The sequence below is a fragment of the Diabrotica undecimpunctata genome, chromosome 3 (assembly GCF_040954645.1).
Source record: "Diabrotica undecimpunctata isolate CICGRU chromosome 3, icDiaUnde3, whole genome shotgun sequence".
In the NCBI taxonomy this organism is placed as follows: Eukaryota; Metazoa; Arthropoda; class Insecta; order Coleoptera; family Chrysomelidae; genus Diabrotica; species Diabrotica undecimpunctata.
Window position 1 is genome coordinate 82,472,884 of NC_092805.1, and position 21,381 is coordinate 82,494,264.

Genomic DNA, 21,381 nt, shown 5'->3' on the forward strand with positions numbered 1-21,381 from the left:
GAACTCGTCTATAGCCACATATCAAAATTTCCTGCCTATGGGTCTCACTACTCACGAAAACATACTAGTAAAAAGTATCTAGTAGCAGAATTAACAAAAGCTAAGATGTATCAATTGTATACCCAGGACATAACATCTGAACCGGTTTCTTATAAAGTTTACTCTCAAACAATCGATAAATTAGGCTTAAAGTTTAAAAAACCAAGCAACGATACCTGTAACAATTGTGATATTTTTCACAATCATATTAATATCAGTAAGACAGCTGATGCAAGGAAAAAGTATGAGAATTTATTAGCAGATCATCATATAGAAGCTGAAACTGCTTACGAGTCAAAGAGATTAGACAAATTAAAATGTATAAACAGCAAAAGTCAAAAAATATTTGTATTGTACTTACAACAGGTTTTTCCTACCCCTTACTTACAAACTAATACCGTGTTTTACAAACGACAATTAAATACGTATCACTTAACAATTAATGATTGTTCTGCAAAGGTCTCCACTCATTATATATGGCATGAAGGTATCGCGGGACGAGGTGCCAACGAAATTGCTTCTTGTTTATTTAAGAGTTTTGCACACAGTGATGCTTGTGGCGGACAAAATAAAACTCAATTGTAGCAGCAATGTTTATGCTTTTATTAAGTCAAAATAATAACTTAAAGGTAATTGATCATAAATTTTTAGTGCTTGGCCATACTCACATGGAGTGTGACGTAGATCACGCAACAATAGAAAGATTTAAAAAAATGCCCATTTCCTATCCATGTACCTAGAGATTGGTATAACTTAGTAAGATCTGCAGGAACAAAACGTACTACTACCGCTAAATAAAAACAAAAAACAGAGGAAACAAACCAAACAGAAAAAAAATAAGTTTACGGTAGTTGAAATGACACCAATTCTTCTTTTTTTAATTTTAAAAATTTATTCAAAGGAATGTTAATAATCCTGGCTAAAGAATCTACGGGAATGGTTTAGCTGTAGCAACAACGAATTGTTTCGGTCAGCTGTTTCGAAAATACGTATAGCCCTGATGATCGCCAACCTTCGGAACGAAGATGGCACTTGAAGAAGAAGAATGTTAATAAAGAGAAAGAAGAGCTACAATAAGACTGAAATTTGCTGGAGAAATATGAAATGGCTAAGATACACCAAGGAATATGGTATTATTAATTTTCAAACATCGCTTCAGGAGTGTGAGCCAATTCAAGAAATAAATTTTAGAACACAAAAAAAAAGATACACCCATCGATATCAAGAACATTACTTTAGATAATTTGTATGATAAGCCAAGACAAATAAGTGAAAAAAAAGTAAGCGATCTTTCAGACCTTATTGAGTTAGTTGATGAGAGTGCAAAAGAATTTTATCGTGGACTTGCCCAAATCCCACGAAATTCATAAGATCTGGATAATACTGCTGACACAGATCCAGACATAGATAATTATTTTAGTGATGACGATTTTTAATAAAATATTCGAAAACAAATATTTGTGGAATTTATTATTTTAAAGAAACAGCTTCCGAAAAATATTTGTGTTCATCAAAATTTTTTTTCTTCCTGCGAAAGCTATTGTGTTCGTATTATATAGAATGTATGTTTTTATTTTGTGTTTAGAATGCGCCTTTAATTATCTTTCTAAGTATCATCTTGATCAATTGTTAATTTGTAAACGTATCATCAGATTGCTGTAGAAACCTCCATGTTTAATAAACTTTTTGAAAAAATTTACGTTTTATTTCTTGTTCTGTCAATGCTATATCCAGAACAAAATATTTTCTTTGCTTTATTGTGGCTGCCCGTTGTAAGTAGAAATAACTGCAGTTAACACTACAGTGCACATATAATGTTAGCCAAGTTACTACCGAGCATAAGGGTATAAATCTACATGACCCCCTTTACCAAGATGATTTTATGTGCATTTCAACTATAACTTGACTTATGTCCTTATGCTTTCTTGAAATAATTAAAAATAATAAATATCCTAAAATATTTTTTTTAATTTATCAAAATAATGGATACATAGATATTAATTTAAGAAAAAACACTTAAATATATCTAACAGAATGTAAGTCGGATTTAGAAATATACAAACGTTACTAATATTACGTCTATAAGGTAACAAAAAGACCATATGAACTAAAAATGTCTGTACTGAAAAACTTCCAAATGAGAGTTATTCCCTTTTGCCTTCTAGCCACAGATATATTAAAGCAAGAATTTTAATCAAATTAAAAGATAACTGGGCACTAGCAGAGGCAGCAAAACATTTTAACATAAGCAGAACCACAGTTTTTGTATTATTAAAAAATGGAGGGAACAAGAAACTCTCGAAAGAAAGTGAGGTCTGGAAGAGCAAAACTATACTATTTAGGTATGTAAAAATAAAATTAATATTTTGTAAAATCTCCATCAGCATTGATAACATCTTGTAGTCTTCGGTCCATCTGCGTGAAAGGAACTATAAAATTGTCTTCTTCAGAGAGCTTTTCCCAAAACTGTTGTTTAGCCGATACAACCGTTTTATAATAACCTCTCACGCATTCTCGATCGGGTTTAAATCTAGACTATAGCTGGGCCATGGTAAGGTTTCGATGTTGTTATTTTGGAGCCACTGGATTATTATATTTGCAGTGTGAACAGAACAATTTTATTGTTGTAGGATAAAACTATTTTCTGGATACAAATGTTCTACACTGGGAAACATGATGTTTTCTAGAATATTCAGATAAGTCTGCCCAACAAACCTGCCATCAATATGGATAGATGAAATCTATCCCCATACATTTTCGCTAAAATGACCAGCTACTCGATATCTATCAACATATAGAGGATTAAACCTATTATTATCTGGTCTATACATTCCAATTTTGCCCTTTTTAGAAGATTGAAAAGTTTTCTCATCTGTAAATATTACCCGGTCCCAAGATTTTGTAGCTGATGGTTTAAAGCAAATATAAGTCTTGATTGCTTCTGTTGTGCTGTAAGAGCTTGTTTTTTTGTTGCAGTTCGGTACCTATGACGCGATGCTTTAATTCTGCGCCAAGTTGTCGTCTCTCTTCCCGTAAAGTGTGAAATAATTCTTGCAGTTTTCGCATCTTCAAAAGGATTCTCTTCTAATCTCTCCAAAAGCGTACGATCTTCATAAGCGGTAGATATTTTTAGTCTTCCAGAACCTTGCTTTCTTTCGAGAGTTTCTTATTCTCCCCATCTTTTATTAATATTAAAAACTGTTGGTCTGCTTACGTTAAAATGGTTCGCTACGGCAGATAGTGAGCAACCATCTTCTAATTTCGTTACAATTCTTATAAGTACATATATAGAATGTTGCTTTTAGTTTTTTGCTAGCATGTGAGCCATTTTTTGAGGTTGAACAGAATAAGTTATCTGACAAATTTTAAGATTTGGCAGTGACAGTGACAGTATGTAAATAATAAGTATTTATTCTTCAAAATACACTGTTCCATTTTCTACAAAATACACTTTAAGAGTCGTATCAGTTTTTTTATGAACGAGCTGTACATCATCAAGAAGGCTAGAAAATTTCCTGCGCAAATATTTTAAAAATTTTCTGCCAAGATTTCCATCAAAAAAATAAGAACCTATAGTATGCAATCCTATTATTCTTTCCAATCGGTTCATGGTCCACCGGTGCTGATTGGATTCTTTGTCGAAAATCCGTCTGTTACAGGTATTGATGCAACTGTACTTTATACCTTTATATGAATGAAATTTCCAGTTTCTCTACTAATGGCCCGATGACTTGTGTGTGGGTTATATAAACTGAATATTTATATACTCGACATTATAAAATTAAATGTATTGACTACTGTAATGGAAATTAGAGTTTTGTATACAAATCTGTTTAATAGTCACGAAAAAAAAATAGTGGTGGACATTGGCGAGAAAAGGTAGAAGAAATCAAAATCAATTAAGGAGTCATACAGTACCGCAGGCTTTTCCCGACCTTTGTAACATATATATTGCCGACGTATATGTTCGCCAAAAACTGGAATTTATAGAATGTTGCTTTATACAACCCGATGAAGTCACTAAGCGTCCTAATATTTCATTATCAGCCGTTTTGAGTCTACTGCTGGACATAGGCCTCCCGTAAATAATTCCAATGCATTCTATCTTGAGCACCCTGAATCCAGTTGTGCTGAATTCGCTTGATGTCATCTGACCACCTTGTTGGAGGACGTCCTCTATTACGATAAGCATCGTGTCTAGGTCACCATTCCAGAATTTTCTTCGTTAACCTTCCATCTTTTAATATGGCAACATGCCCCGCCCAGTTTCATTTCAATGTTGTAATCCTTTGAACTGCGTCAGTAACACCAGTTTTTCTCCTAATTATTGTATTTTTTACTCTGTGTCTGAGGGATATATTCAGTATTGACCTCTCCATCGCTCTCTGTGCCACTTGTATTGTATTGATTACTTTTCTGGTAAGGGTCAATGTTTCTGCTCCATATGTTAGAACTGGGAGTACACATTGATCAAAGACCTTCCTTTCCAAGTACATGGGAATATCTGAATCCCTAATATTGACAGACTACAAAATAATAATACAAGAAACGAAGACAAACTACAACTAGCCTGGTTATACCCATGATATACAAATACCGGCAGACTACTCAAGAAATAGAAATGTGTACTCCGACTAGCATGACGTCACCTGCGAAGTAACAATACAGGGTACTAAGGTGTTCGAGATATAGGATTCTCTGTCCCAGTAGATGTATTTGTGGATCTTGCGGTAGCTGAATTGTTTTTACAAAGCCTTTCATTTCCATCTCTTTTCCTAGTGTTTAGTCTGTTTAGTTTAATTTTGTATATTATCGACAAACATGCCGGATTGTGCCATAGCTAATTGTAAAAATTATCATATCCCCACATATAAGATCACCAATGCCATGGGTATTGGAAATACCGCTCTTTGGTCTCAGCTGAGTGTTGGATATGACAAAAATTGTTTTATTAATCAGGCCTGTGATAAGTCTTTAAATATTTTTGTTTTTGCAGATCCTCCACATTTGATTTTTTTTTTTTTTATTAAAATTATTTAATTTGACCGAAATCATGTAATTGGTCAAGGTTTTCTTATTGACAATAAAATAATCAACAATGATTACTTTGAAGCGCTACTAAATATATCGACTTCAGAATTGATAATTGCGCATAAATTGACTCTCTACATCGATGTTGGATCAAGACGTGCTAGAGAACTTTTTTTTTTCTTATATTCGAGGAATGGGTGGTGCAATGAGCATCCTTCGCCAATAGATTTTAAATATAGGTTAAGATGGTATATTTTAGGAAAACATTGGGCGGCGATCTTTAGAGAATGTCGCAATACTATTGAAGCTAGTGAATCTGGCGTAAGTAACAGCTCAATAGAAAGTCCTCAATTACCAAGCGATATTTCGGCGTCAGAAGATATTTGCTTGACGCAAAAAATGACAAAATACTTTAAAAAACATTTATAGAAGCTCACTACTTGGAGGAGAATCATATAATTGACGATCACATTTTGAAAGTCGCAGACAATTATGAGCTGAAAGAAAAAATTCATCGGGACTATTTGAAGTATGTTGCTGGTTTTATTGCATACAAATTCAAGCATAAATACAGTTTAGGAAACTCTACAAAATTATGAGACATATATGGACCAGATTGGTGCTAGACAGTCTCTAGATGTTCTCTTTTGTACCCAAACGAAGAAGTTTTTTAACTTTAAGAAGTAAATTTTAATAATGTAGTATAAAATATTCAATAAATCTTTATTATGAATTGTCGGCCGGATTCATTACTGGAACATTTAAATTAAGCTAACGTTGGAAAATGCCAGTCAAAGTTCGAAGTTATATTGTGTCACATTCATTTAAAACAATTTTCCAGTGATCGCCTAACAAAATGTTACGTATACAGTGTACTATACTATGAAGTGAAATCATGGACGTTAAATATAGACACAATAAGACGACTAACGCCTTTGAAATGTGGACCTATAGAAGAATTTTGAGGGTTTTCTGGGTAGATAGAGTTGCGAACAATGAAGTACTGACAAGTAAAGAGAAGGAAGTTAAACTTACAATTAAAGAAAGAGGGCTACAGTATCTCGGACATGTGATGCAGGGCGAGAAGTATGGCATCCTGCGACTCATAATGCAAGGAAAGATAGCATCTTAAAGAAAGATGGCACCTGAAGAAGAAGAAGAATTAAGTGATTCAGAAAGTGTTTTTAATATTTAACCATTCTACATACTTTATTCAAATTCACGATTTTGGAAATATTCCAGTAATGAATTTGACCGTCGAAATATGTATAAAATAGAATTCATTTTTATGCTTATGAATTAAAAAGACATTATTATATTCCTACATTATTATGAATATACACACTTTATGTATAGAAACGTCGAAAAAGTTGTTTTCAATAATCAGAAAACCCATACAAAAAAAATAAAAAGATTGTAAACTACACATCTTATAATATAAAGTGCCAAATATTCATGCTTCTATATATATATATATATATATATATATATATATATATATATATATATATATATATATATATATATATATATATATATATATATATATATATATCTAGAAAACGAGTACGATCGTCAATCCAATATAAATTAAGGAACACTCGAAGAGTATATATGTATATATATATATATATATATATATATATATATATATATATATATATATATATATATATTTAATATTAGCGACTAGCAGGACAAGCGTTAGTGTTCAAATAGAAACTTTGCTTCGAACGTGACGTCACACTGTGCCAGAGAGAAGAGAGATAGAGCTAGCGTGCGCAATAGCATACCTGTATTTGTGTATCGTGGGTTAAACCAAATATATATGCAGTATAACCTGTGGACAAATAAATAATCGTCGACAATAGACTAATTTTTAGTACTGAGGTGCGACACAAGTTATGAATACGATAACAATATGGACAATAAAATACAAAAATTCCTAGCAATAATTAATAAATCATCGTTGTGAAGCTAGTTTCTTTTGGCAGCTTAAGCAAATACTATTTTTATTGATAAATGGGAACGAGCCACAATTTAAGTTTAAAATAATTTGATTTTTGACGTTTCAATTCCCACTTCGGAATCGTTCTCAAAATACAAAACATAAATTAAACAATTTTTGTTTTTTGTTACTTGGTTACTTCTAATAATTTAATTTTATCTGACTCATTTATATTGACAATTCAGACATATATAATACGTTTTAAAGTAGATGACTTTAAAATAATATTACCAATATTGTTGAGTTGCGGTCCTGAGACGACTTTATTGTAAGATAGTCTATTCGATTACATGAAATCAACTTTAACTTGAGAATATCTGTCAGAAAAATCATACCACATGTGATTAGTATTTAAGAAGACAACTGTTAGTGATTCCATAACAATTCATAAGGAAAAAACCAGGAAAAAAACCTCATAATACTATCCCGACATAGTAAGTATTTTGTCTTACAGTTTGTTTACTCTAAATAAACACCAAACTCTGATTTTATAAGTATGTTATTTAAAAACATAAATGATGTATCCTGGATATGTTATTGACTTATTAATAGTGGTATTTTCTTTTTATTGATATCCTCTTTTTTAATTAAAATTCAAAAAACAGAAAATACCACTATTAGTAAGTCAATAACATATCAAGGATACATCATTTATGTTTTTAAATAACATACATATAAAATTAGAGTTTGGTGTTTATGTAAGTGTTTATTAAATGTAAGACCAAATACTTACCATGTCAGAATAGTATTATGATTTTTTTCCTGGTTTTTTCCTCATGATCTACTATGGAATCACCAACGGAAGAATTTTATTATCATCATTGCATGTGGTTGTAATTTTAAAGACGAATCACATGCTATGATTTTTCTGACAGATATTCTCAACTTAAAGCTGATTTTATGTTATCGAATGAACTGTCTTACAACAAAATCGTCCCAGGAACGCAACTCAGCAATATTGGCAATATCATTTTAAAGATGTCAACTTTTAAATGTATAAAATATATCTGAATTGTCAATATAAATGACTCAGATAAAATTAAATTATTAGAATTTTTTTAAGTAACAAAAAACAAAATTTGTTTAATTTATTAATGTTTTGTATTTTGAGAACGATTTCCAAAGTAAAAATGAAACATCAAAAATAAAGTTATTTTAAACTTAAATTGCGGCTCATTGCCAATAAAAATAGTAATTGAATTAATAAAACAATACATAATAAAACAAGAAAAGATTTATAAACCTATGGCCGTATCTTTACTCGTACAGTTAATGTTGAATAAATTATACAAAATATGTGAACAGAATACAAGCAGAAGAGTTGAGATTTTTAATAAGGGCTAAATCCTGCACAAGAAGTAATCTAATAAGAAATGAAGACATTGTTCATACGCTAAATGTATACGCTATAAAAGACAAGATAGCTGATTATAAAGATAAATGGAAACATCATATTCACAGCATGAAAAACGAAAGTCTACCCAAAAAAATCCACAATTACAATCCATAAGGCCAAAAAATGTAGGAAGATGGTCGAAAACGATAGTCGTAATACTTTTGTGCAGAAGGAACAGACCACTGTAGGGAACGAGTTTTTAAGAATATTAATAATAAATTTTATTTCAGGATAGAGAAGAAATTCTTAAACAACTTACATGCGCAATTTTCAACGAAGATTTCGAAGACAAATCTACTAAATCTCTACTCACCACCCCAACAATCTCTTATACACAAAGCGATAGTAAAACTACCAAAATTTGGACCTCCAATACCATAGACGTAGATTACGGAATGCCAACGAGACACCGAAGAGAAACGGAAGACACGTTGAGTGCTTCGTCAACAGAGAGTACCGGAAAGATCACGCCTACTTTGGAAATATCAACAGGTAAATATGTGTATAAATAGAAGTTTTACATTATAGCGTAGAAGTTCTTTATTTCAATCTTTTTCTTCAAGTGTTTCTTTAACTGTAGTTTATCTTAATTGTGCTTGCAAAACCTTATACATAATCAAGTGTACAAGAAACCGCAGTAAGCTCTGCTTTTTATAATTATTTTGTACATTACGAACTTGTGAAATGACTTCTTACGCATTTCTTCTGGATCTATTTTACTCAAGAGTTGGATGGAGTTGCGATAGGATATTATTCATGGCTGCTAACACATTTGTTTTTGTCTGTTCGTTGGTATCTATCTCTATATGTCGGTAAATACAACTGTTTTTTGTATACCTTGAAGTAAGGTCTTTTGTCTACCTCTATCTTTAAAAGATATGAAGAGATTATCGAAAGGGTAAAAGAAAAGTCCAAATCTGCACCACCTCAGGCAAGAAGACGGGCAACATCCAATTGGATAGCTAACGTTGATAGGGAGTGATTGCCGGTACAACAAAGTAAATATTTTTCTAGAGAACTCACACACAAACACAAATTATACTGAATTGCTAAGAAAAATTTACAGATGCCAACAAGGTTACTGAAGTATGGAAGCAACACTGCGAAAATTGTACAGATAATAGAGATCGAATAGATAATAAAAATATAGATCGAACCTTCAATTCTAGGATCGGAAGTGGTAAAGGCTGTGCGATCACTAAAAAATAATAAATCACTCGGATGAAAACGGCATATCGGCCGAAATAATTAAAGTAGTAGGAGAAATAGGTATCGACACAATAAACAAGATATGTGTCATAATTTGTCACCACGGTGAGTTGCGAGGGTGTGAGTCATTTTACATACCATTACACAAGAACAGACTAGAGCAACTACAGAAGAACAATAGCTCTTATATTGCATCCAAGTAATATTTTACTTCTTATTATATACCACTGCTTAAAACCTTTCCTGTTCCCACAGATTTCTTATAAATAAACAGGTATTATGCCCGGAAAAAAAGAAGGAGCAAATTTTAGGACAAATAATAGGAACAGCATATGAATTAAATGTTAAAACAAACCCATTTATGCTTGTTGGATTATACTAAGTCGTTCGATTGCTAAGTGTTACACCAAGATCTGGTGTATGACAATGCTGTATTATATCACCCGTAATATTTAACATACATACAAATAACAGTGTATTACAAGGATGAAGAAGCGGAATAACGATAGGTGTCAAAAGAATCAGGAACTTTTGATATGCGGACGATACCATAATGTTAGCCTGCTGAGAAGATAAACTGTTCCAAAATTATGAGCCAGATGGAGACGCTGTGCAGGGAACATGGTCTTAGGCTGAACAAAAAAACTCTATATATAAAACTAGCTCGTATAAGGAAAGACTCAGCAATATATACATTCATATATATATATATATATATATATATATATATATATATATATATATATATATATATATATATATATGTATATGTATGTATATATATATATATATATATATATATATATATAATCTTTGCAGATTAGTTAAATAGTAAACTCTTAAATATTGGGGAAATCTGCAAGAAATACTCTAATGTGTATCAATTGTTTCGCCGAACGTTTTCGCCAAAGAGAATTAATTTGGCTTCTTCAGGGCTGAAAGAGAATAAATTATAATTAGCTACCATATATTATCTATTAAAACATTATTGATCTTACCGTAACTTAGAATTGTAGAGTTAGAATATTAAAAAACTTTGCTAGTAACATAGTGGTGTTTTTTGTTACTATGTGCAAAAAAAGTTTTTTATAAGAATTGAAATGTATGGTAGCTTCGAACTTGACACGTAAAGGCTTACCCAAGGTTAATCGAAAAACCCAATGCAACTACATTTAAAAGGAGGTAATTCTTTGAAATGTCGGCAATAACTAAATTTTGATTTTAAATAGTTAAAAGTGAGGTTCTGTTTAAGCCAGAACGCAAGCGCTGACAACTTCATTATAATTGGTATGAATCTTTATGTCGTTAAGGTTCATTGGTAAAAAACGAATAAATTTAAATCCCAGTAAAGGGAAATATTATTTTGATTTTCTTTATTTAATTATATTATATTGTTCATGTATTATTGAATCTTATTGAGACGTATCTAAGAAAAGCAAGGGAATGTTATATATTTTTTGTTAATGAAAATTAATTATAAAGGTATGTTAGTTGTTAATGGATATATCAGTCAAATTAGTAATCTGTGATATAGTATTGTTCTTGGTATCTGATTTAAGTAACAGGTGGTATATATCGCTTAGATTCTTGATGTCACTCTTAACATTAATGGAGAAATCGTTAAGAAAAATATAAGACATTTCAATGAACTCTCTTTTAGATTTATTGTTCTCACGGTGGAGAATTGTGGTGTTGGTATAGTCCATGAGATGACCAGTGGAATGGACATGTTTGGCTAATGCACAACGGTCAGGGTGAAGTCGAGAAACACAACAAGATACACAAAAGTGATTCTCGACTTCACCTATATATATATATATATATATATATATATATATATATATATATATATATATATATATATATATAGTAATTTCAATTACTTTGTATTATTTAAGATTTTTCTTTTTAGCAGCAACAACTTACGATACGGAAGTCACCACTAACGCAGTATCAAGACCAACATCGTCTTTGGTTCCCATTGTCATGAATCGCGCAACACAAAATATTCCCACAACATCTACATCTACTAAAACCAAAGTAGCAGTAGCGCCCACCAGTACGATCGGTAGATCTAAGTTTCTTACTACAACGGACAATGTGACTCCCATCATTGAAACTGCGCAAACCTCTACAACAGTTGGAAGTATTACATCCACGACTGATGCTAGAGCAATTAAATCTACACCTAATTCAGTGGATAAGGATATTGTTATTGAATACCCAAGTGCCATTAGTCAAGGACAACTTTTTAGCATTATAGAAAATGGTAAGGCAACTAATGTACTTGTGTATTTATATACTGGTATATTCATCCTTATCAATAAAATTATTTTTATGATTACTATCACAACTACTATAACATTCTCATACTGTTCCCTTTGCCTTTATCTCTATATGGGGTCAGCTTCGCTCTAAATAAATAAAAGCTATAAATTTATATCTTGCGTCTGAACATGTCGTGCCTAAGCTTTATCTTCTTTGGTCTTTCTGCTCCTTTCAGATACTTGCAAATCAGCTAATATTCATATTGGGTGATTAACATCTTCACGTTGAACATGCTCTAACCATCTTATATGTTCTCTCATTTTAGCATCGATTTGTGTCACTCCTACAACTTATACTATGTATTTATAGGCTTCCCTAATATTTGCATTCTTAATTACTATAAAATATAAATTTAATAGAATCTGTTTAAAATATAAATAATACATAAATAATCAAATTACTTCATTTAATTTTACAAATATTTAAATTTTAAAAATATAGAAAGCGTAGTATGAATTTTTGCTCGAGTCTACTGTACTGCCCACTGTACCTTTTTTATGCTTTATTACTTTTTACAATCGTTTCACTATGTCATTTATAGTAGTAACTACATATTTAAATGAATATTCCAAATATTCTGTTTTTGTCCTTCTTCATGTGCCATCTCCTCTAAGAAGGTTGGCAACCATCATGGCAATTCGCACTTTCGATACCGCTGCTCTAAAGAGGTCAGCAGAAGTGCAGTAAAACCAAGCTCCAAATTGTTTAACCAGGAGGTTTGTCTTCTTCCGCGACTCCTTCTACCCTGTATTCTTCCTTCATTCTTAATTGCAGTAAGTTATAACGCTCGCCCCTCATGACATGTCCCAGATATTGCAGTTTTCTGACCTTAATTGTATTTATAACCTCTTTATCTTTTCCCATTCTTCTCAACACCTCGACATTCGTCACTCTATCCACCCTTATTTCATTCAAAAGTAATAAGGTTAAATAAGGACTAAGCACTGAGTTCTGATGCAATCTTATGGTTTCACATGAAATTTAGTCTCTCCCACACCTATCCTACTTTCCTCGTTTGCTATTTTGGTGATCATTACTGTCAAATTGTCAAAATGTCAAAGTATTTGTTTCAACGTTTTTTTACATCCTTTTTGTGAATTGGTATTGTATTATTTTCGTCTCAGATACATCTAATTTGTTTAAACATGTTTGCTTTATTTTCTCTATGCTTGGTTTTTTAATATATCTTTGCCTCACCCTCCCTAGTATAGTTGTTCGTATAGATTTAGCTTTTTCTGTTGCTATTTTTGACAAACTTGTAGTTTTAAAGATCTGTGCCCGATCATTTTCTTGCCATCCTTTATGTAGTTTTCTTCTCTCCTTTAGTTTTTCTTAAACTTCTTTTGGCCACCACTTGGTATCTTTATTCCCAAACTTCTTTTCTGAGGTATTTACAATTCTTACAATATCTTCACATCTTTTTAAATCCACAATTTGATTTTTTGGGGCCTCTCTGAAACTTTCGTTTCGTTTCGCTTTTCATTTCGATGTTCAGCATATGCAATTTATGTTATTGAGTTCCCATCTCACTAACTATTACCTTGCAATTTGTTGCATACACGTCCATGTTCTTTCCTTGTCATGAGATAATATATATATATATATATATATATATATATATATATATATATATATATATATATATATATATTGTAGCGAGATTAAATAAAACGAGCGGTTCGAATATATATATATATATATATATATATATATATATATATATATAAATATATTTATTTATAAGTTTACAGTTCGGTACTCTCTTATCAACTCACTCATAACATTGTTACATATATTCACCAAAAAGTATTACTCTCGATTCTTCTGGGGTAGTCCCACCTCTAATTCGCCTACGTAATGTGTTGTTCTCTCTCGCACTCAATACATCGCGAATGTTCTTGATGCCTTTTTCGAGATACAACCGTTACATTGGCCATGCCGAAAGCATGTTCGTAATAATAGGTATATATTATATACATAAATATATATATATAAAACAAAAAGAGGAATCAAACGATTTCTACTTAGCGAAACCGAATTCATCTAATACCGTCATTCTATATATATATATATATATATATATATATATATATATATATATATATATATATATATATATATATATATATATATATATTGGATTTGAAATTTCGGCGGGAGCTATTATGTGGTTTCAGTTGTTTTCCGGGTTTGACTCCGCGTTAAATAGTTTTGGTTTTTAGAAAAACCATTGTTTTGGCGACGTTTCGGTAAGATCACACTTGCCATTGTCAAATTCTTTTAGGCACATTTACCAACTCCATATTTTTACTTATAAAACGTTCAAAATTCCAAAACCCTCCAAAAATGGTCTTCATCAGGAAATTTGAACCGAGACTTAATTTGCTTTCAAAATTATGCCATCTCTTTTTTCCGAAGTTATGGCATCTCTCGGGAGATGCCACAATTTCAGTATAATATTGTTATATTAGTGAAGGTCTTTTCGTCATTATGGCCTGAAAATATTTTTGGAACTTTGCCAACTTTCCGGGTTTGACTCCGCGTTAAATAGTTTTGGTTTTTAGAAAAACCATTGTTTTGGCGACGTTTCGGTAAGATCACACTTGCCATTGTCAAATTCTTTTAGGCACATTTACCAACTCCATATTTTTACTTATAAAACGTTCAAAATTCCAAAACCCTCCAAAAATGGTCTTCATCAGGAAATTTGAACCGAGACTTAATTTGCTTTCAAAATTATGCCATCTCTTTTTTCCGAAGTTATGGCATCTCTCGGGAGATGCCACAATTTCAGTATAATATTGTTATATTAGTGAAGATCTTTTCGTCATTATGGCCTGAATATATTTTTGGAACTTTGCCAACTGAATCCCTTTTCTATTAGCATTGTATTCAGCACTATTTAGCTTATACACTACCAAAGAAACCAATATACAGTATTACCCCGCACCAGCTTGAAGTTTTTGTATCGGCCAGCATCCTTATTTTAAGGACGGCCCTGTTAGCCAATACATCGCTGTCCGTGTCTCACCGTTAGAAGGCACTTGATATGTGATACCAATTTTACTCTCACCATTATGGTCAATATCATTATGTCTCTTTAATCGAATTATGATAATGCTATTGGTATCTTATATATTCGTATTTTCCAATCTGTACAGTTCACGATAAAAAAATATAATTGGTGTTAGTAGAAATAAGGCATCCATTTTTTCTTTTCTCTATAATGTCCCTAATGCTGTGATTCCTTTCTACATTTCAAGTAGTTATCCTGCTCGAATCGATTTTTATACGAGTTATATGATATGAGTATTTTTCTGTGCTATTACGTGTTTTGTACTTGTACTCCTTATTATTGTTAAGACATAATTTAATGCTTATCTTATTTGTAGGTACTATGTTTGACATAATTGAGCTGAACGAAACATCTGATTCAAGACCAATCCAAACGCAGGAAGTAATCAATGCTGAAGCAAAAACCTCAAAACCGTCAAACAAACTTCTTCAACTGGATGAAAAAAATAGCAAAAATCCTGCCGATCCCAAAACCAAGCCACTGACAAAGAAAGACATTTACAAGAACGCCGACCCTAAAAAGAAGAACGCCCAAAAGAATTCTGATGATAAAATCGTTAAAGTTTTAGAAGCCAAAGAAATAAGCACAGGCAGTCCAATCAAAGAATTTCTTCAGAAACGAGAAGAAAAAGAAACTGTTGCACCGATTACCGAGGCAAAGAAAATAGATAAAGCAGCTTTGAAAATTATACATGTAGAAGAAAACAAAGAACCCACTGAAACTCAAAAAGTAACAGAAAAGACAGAAGATGTAAAAGAGGCTGAAAGTAAAGAACTAGTTGAGAGTAAAGAAGAACTTGATTTAAATAAACAAGTAGAAATTTTACCAATAAAACAAATAACTGACGAAATAACTGTCCAAAAACATGAAAAGGATATAGAAATGAACTTATCAAAAGAAGAAAACAAAGAAGTTGAATCAAAAGAAAATTATAATAACAATAATAAAGAAAGTATGGAGGAAATGGACTTGAACAAAGAAATTGAAATATTTCCAGTAATCCATGATAAGTCTCCTCACCTAAACAGAACATTCAGAAAGGAATTACCAATGATGGCTGACGAACCATCTTTTGACGAAACCAAAGAAGTGGGAGATAATAGACTAGAACTGATGGATATTGACGAACTTGGTCCAAGAAGTGATGATACAAATGACACAAAGATTGATCCAAATATCGATCTTCTGAACAAAAATATCACAAAAAATAACGACAGTGAACTTATAAGTCACATAGACAAAGATGTTTTAAAGAAACAGCTGTTGCCAAAACCATTACAAGGTCAAATAGAAAATCCAATTGTTAAAGAAGAAAAACTTACCGAGCAAAAATCTATCAAGAAAGAAGAAAAGCAACAAGATTTCGTTAAAACCGACACTTCAACAGAGGAAATCTCAGAGAGTGAAGAAAACAGCGACCATCCTAGACCTAACAGACAAAGGCAGTTGACAAGGCCCCACGGTAGGCCTTTTTATCCAAATTTCTTTAGCAGGGTCTTAGGATGAACTAATAAGTAGGCGTTTTAATATAAAATATAGTTTGGAGTGGCACTCTAGATTTGTTTGTGGTATATTTGTTATATCTTAAGAAATAAGCTGAAGCAAATTTTGATACACTTTACTCAACATTTACAATGGCTAATGGTTTAATTACGAGGATCAACTTATCTTGTTATCATCGTTATAACCGTCCCTGAAGTATATTAGGTACTATTAACCTTAATGTTTAATGTAAGGTTACAAAAAAAATATCGAAAATCTTAAATTTCAGTTATTAATAACTTCAAATATTTAAAGTTACTGATCGTTTGTGAAAATAAAAGACAAAAATTGCTTCAAAATAACCAAAGTAGAGTCTCACTAAAAAGGGCTTTCACAAAACTAAGGTCACATCCTTTTGTTTTTCATAATCTCTTATCAGTCATTTGAAAGTGGCAATGCCTAAGGAAAGAATCTTGCAGTACTTTGCGCATGTCTTATAGTCGCCTGCAATTCAAAATTTCCTCATTCTCTTATATCACTATATTTTTCATTCCGATATATATTTTTTCGATGTCCTGTTTTGCCTTGTATTTTGCATTCTTACTGATGATTTGAAGTACGATATTTTTCTTCTTTTCAAGTGAGTCCAAATAGACATGAATCAGAAACGGACTATACTTATTGAAGAACTTTCGTAAGCCATCAAAGCAACAAAGTAATAGTAATAGTAATAAATACAGACAAACTCAACGTTCAGAATGTAGAGAGTAAAATATCTGCGCAAAGAGATAAACATTCAATTAGATCACTCCAAAAAATTCAAAGTCGGATTGAAATAAAAAGATCTGGTTTCCATCTTAATAAGATTAAGAATGTTAAAATGCTAGATATGATCTCTAGTTCTATATGGGTGCAAAACATGGGCATCAAAGAAAGATGACATCAAAAGATCAGTATCACAGATATCGTTGATGGATCTTTAATTAACCCTAATTTGATTATTATAATTAAAAAAATTTTTAAAAGTAATAACAGACTAAAAACTACACAATGGGGTAAAACTGTGGTTTTTTAAAGAGCAGGTTGTTTTTCATCAGACAACTTGCTTAAGGTTTGAGTTTATATAATGATATCTAATTGACGTTTAGAAACAAATTACGTTATTTTGTAACTGTACATTATTTTCTAAATTTATAGGCTACGTTGTGGAATTGTTTCTTCACGACATTTCGTCTATATCTGTGGAAGACGTCATATCCAAAGGTTTCTGCAGTGTACCAATGTACCAATATAGTACAGAATAATTGATGGGATACATTTGTAGTAAAATAGATTTAGCTTTGTTGTCTTATTTAAACAGCCTACACAGAATAATTATGATCATGGTTATTACAACTATGAATAATTAAAGACCCTCAAATGTTTTACCACACTAAAATGTTTTAAGACAATAATCATTTTGACAAATGTAACCCGATCAGGAACCCAAAAGGATAAACTATATTTACATTTAAAAAAAAGATTCTATGTAATACGTTTATATACAAAGAGTTCCATGACCAGTTCAAAACAATATCGAACCGACAAGGTTTGCTTCAACTTTAATAATTACGATATAACATCTACTTTTTCTACAATTTTTTTAATATATATAAAACACAACTTTACACATGTTTTTCAAAATATTTCCAAATATGAACCAAAAATTTGACTCCAATTATAAAAAATGTTTAGAAGAAAATTAAACCCAACAAATATATCAATTATTACTGAATATATAGTTTTTATAGGGCCAGAACAGAATTTTGACAAAGAAAATATCTGGCTTTAATGGTTTTTATAAAAAATTTCACACTATTTTAAACACATGTTAATCTGTGCGTAATGGGAGACAGGCTGTAAGAAATTGCATAACTTTACAAGAAGTATTGCCAACTGGAATTTTGATAGATCAATGTAGCGGTATCACTGTACAAAACAAAATGACTCAACAAAACAAAACTAACTGAAACAAAAAATTTCTATAAGCATGCAGAGCTATAATTTATATATATATATATATATATATATATATATATATATATATATATATATATATATATATATATATATATATATATATATATATATATATATATATATATATATATATATATATATATATAATTTTCAACAAGTGCCTACAATAAGTATTCAAACAGAAGGTGATATAATTTGACGTCTGTAACAAATTTACAGACCCATTCAATACAACAAATGATTAGTATGTGTTGTGTGCGGAAATGTTTTTGTTTTATTGTATAAAACTATAAAATTTTGTGTGTACTAACCTGTTTTTATGGTACCATTGAGCACTTCAATAGTCTGCAACACTAGCATTTTATTGAGGTGAGAGACTTACAGAACATATAGAGAAGTTTACATACCCGGGAACAACTGTCAACAATGAATGGAATATGACAAAGAAGATTAGGTTCAGGATTGAAAAAACAAGATCAATCTTTATTAAGATGAAAAATATATTTACCAGCAGGGATATTCCACTACCGTTAACAATCCGATTAATCAAATGTTACGAATTCCCAGTTCTACTATATAGGGTGAAAGCATGGACCCTGACATGACAAAGATACGAATTGCCTTGTTAATAGCAATGTTCGCAGTAGATAAGGCACGAGAAAAAGAAAAGGAATTTCTTTCATACCTTCAATGCCTCATGACTATGTATTTCTAATGGCACTATTAGGTAACAATATTATTATGCTCGGCGGTACTGTTAGATTAGCGAATCAGTCTGAAAATCATTCTCCATGTCGTCCTGTATAATGTCATTAGATTCACTTTTCAATATGTCACTTTTAGAACCACCCTCTACAACTAAAAAAAAGAATACTGATCAAAATCATCATTTTTCAGAAATTTCATCATTTCGTCGACTTAGAGATTTGATAGGTTGACTAAATTTAGGCAGTATAAGAAAATAAATACACGCATACACTAACCGGGCAAACGGTAAACGATAAATAAATGATAGCAAAAAAAAACATTTCTTCATACTCTGCTTCTGCTACCTTCTCTTTGAATCCTCGCAGAAACGGATGAGATCTATAAACAGCATATAACTAAAAAAACATAACTCTTTGATCAAATAAAAGGCAGATATCGAGCACAGTTTTATTAATTTAATCTTGCCCAAGTACTTTCGCTCCCTGGAGCATCTTCAGGGGCATTTCGTGAAGATGCTCTAGGGAGCGAAAGTACTTGGGCAAGATTAAATTATTAAAACTGTGCTCGATATCTGCCTTTTATTTGATCAAAGTGCATTTATTCGAGCATTCAACCTTATATCAATTTAAATCATAACTATTTTAACCAAATTCTTTGAAAAAAAAACAAAAAAAAAATATGAAATATGAAAAATATTATACTAATAGAACAGTTAGAACAGAATAGAACAGTCAATGCATAGAACAGTTGTTTAAAAAAATGTGAAATTTGTTAATAAGTTGTCTAAAATCAAGGTTTTTTTAAAGTTTATTACATGTTGTAGAATATAAGTAGTACATAAATGTTTTCATTGAAAGTAATAAACGTCTTTAGAATGTATTTAGAGTAAGTTTAAGCTTTCACAGTCTAAAAAAGCTATGGTTTGTTATGTTTTATCAATTATAGATTAAGAACCATAGAGATAGGGTTTTATAGCACGTATTATTGATATTTAGCGGTACAAAATGTTGCTTACAACATTAAAATCTGTTGTCAAGTCTATATAAACAGCATAGGCGATACAAAACTTCTGTGAACCCATTGTAAACCTTTCATGAAATGAAAACAAAATTTTAAATATTTTTTAATAAAAAAAAATGATAAAACTAGTTATTTCCAGATAAACCTAGGAATAATTAAAATCGAAACACATTGCCAAAAATATGGCCCTGTTTTAAAAACTTATTGTGTATACTCATTAATTAATTTTATATTATTATACAGATTATTCTCGTAAATTATATGAAAAGACAATAAATGTCAAAAACACGGACTTTTTAATGTTGTTATTAACATTTTGATCTAGTCTTTATAAAAATTATAATAGATAAAACGTTTTTATTTAGTAGTAAAACGAATCTGGTGAACTTACAGCTGTATTCATCAACGATTTACCTAGCTATGAGTTTAATAATATTTGGTATTTGACAATTCTTAAGCACAGAAATGGTACAGGACATATTTACGATTAATCTAAGAATATTTAAATTTGGCAACATTGTCTTGTTCTATTAGATATAGATCAAATTAATACAAACATTATCGGATGTAAAATTATTTATTAAACTTTAAATTTACGCTCTATTGCCATTATAGTCCAGGCGAGATCTGTTTTGAATTGGTCATTTTCCATAGAAGTCTATTTGTTTGCTGCAATCACTTCAGGATGTACCTTGCATCAATAATCAAGATATGCCACAATGGTCTCAAACCTTGTGCTGTTTTATTTAACAAAATCTGAAAAAAATTGTTTTTTACGCCCATAATTTCTCTTATGTGGCAAGAAGAAGGGAAGTGAAAAGAATTTGCAGAAAAAAGAAAAGAGAACAGCTAGAAAAGCAATTGAAAAACGTAGAAGAAGCCTACATAAACAAATAGGTTAAGAATTTCTACCAAGAAGTTAAGAAATCCAGAGAAACTACAAAGAATAATCCACAGTATTGCAGAGACAAAGAAGGCTTACTTCTAGGTGAAACAACAGAAAAATTAAACAAATGGGCGGAATATTTCGATGATCTATTAAATACAGACCAACAAGAGGAACTT

At 31.1% G+C, this 21,381-nt stretch overlaps 1 protein-coding gene across 2 annotated transcripts in view; it reads left to right on the forward strand.

Annotated features, from left to right (window-relative positions):
- Positions 1-19,773, forward strand: part of LOC140436967 (uncharacterized) — a 499,062-nt gene extending 479,289 nt beyond the window's left edge. Inside the window, exons 6-8 of one of the 2 annotated variants that reach the window (XM_072526155.1) lie at positions 8,705-8,966; positions 11,596-11,952; positions 15,404-19,773. In XM_072526155.1, the coding sequence (XP_072382256.1) occupies positions 8,705-8,966; positions 11,596-11,952; positions 15,404-16,593 (1,809 nt within the window). In that variant the 3' untranslated portion in view covers positions 16,594-19,773. The remainder of the gene's footprint in view (positions 1-8,704; positions 8,967-11,595; positions 11,953-15,403) is intronic. The other variant, XM_072526156.1, reaches the window with a different exon arrangement.
- Positions 19,774-21,381: the final 1,608 nt, after the last annotated feature.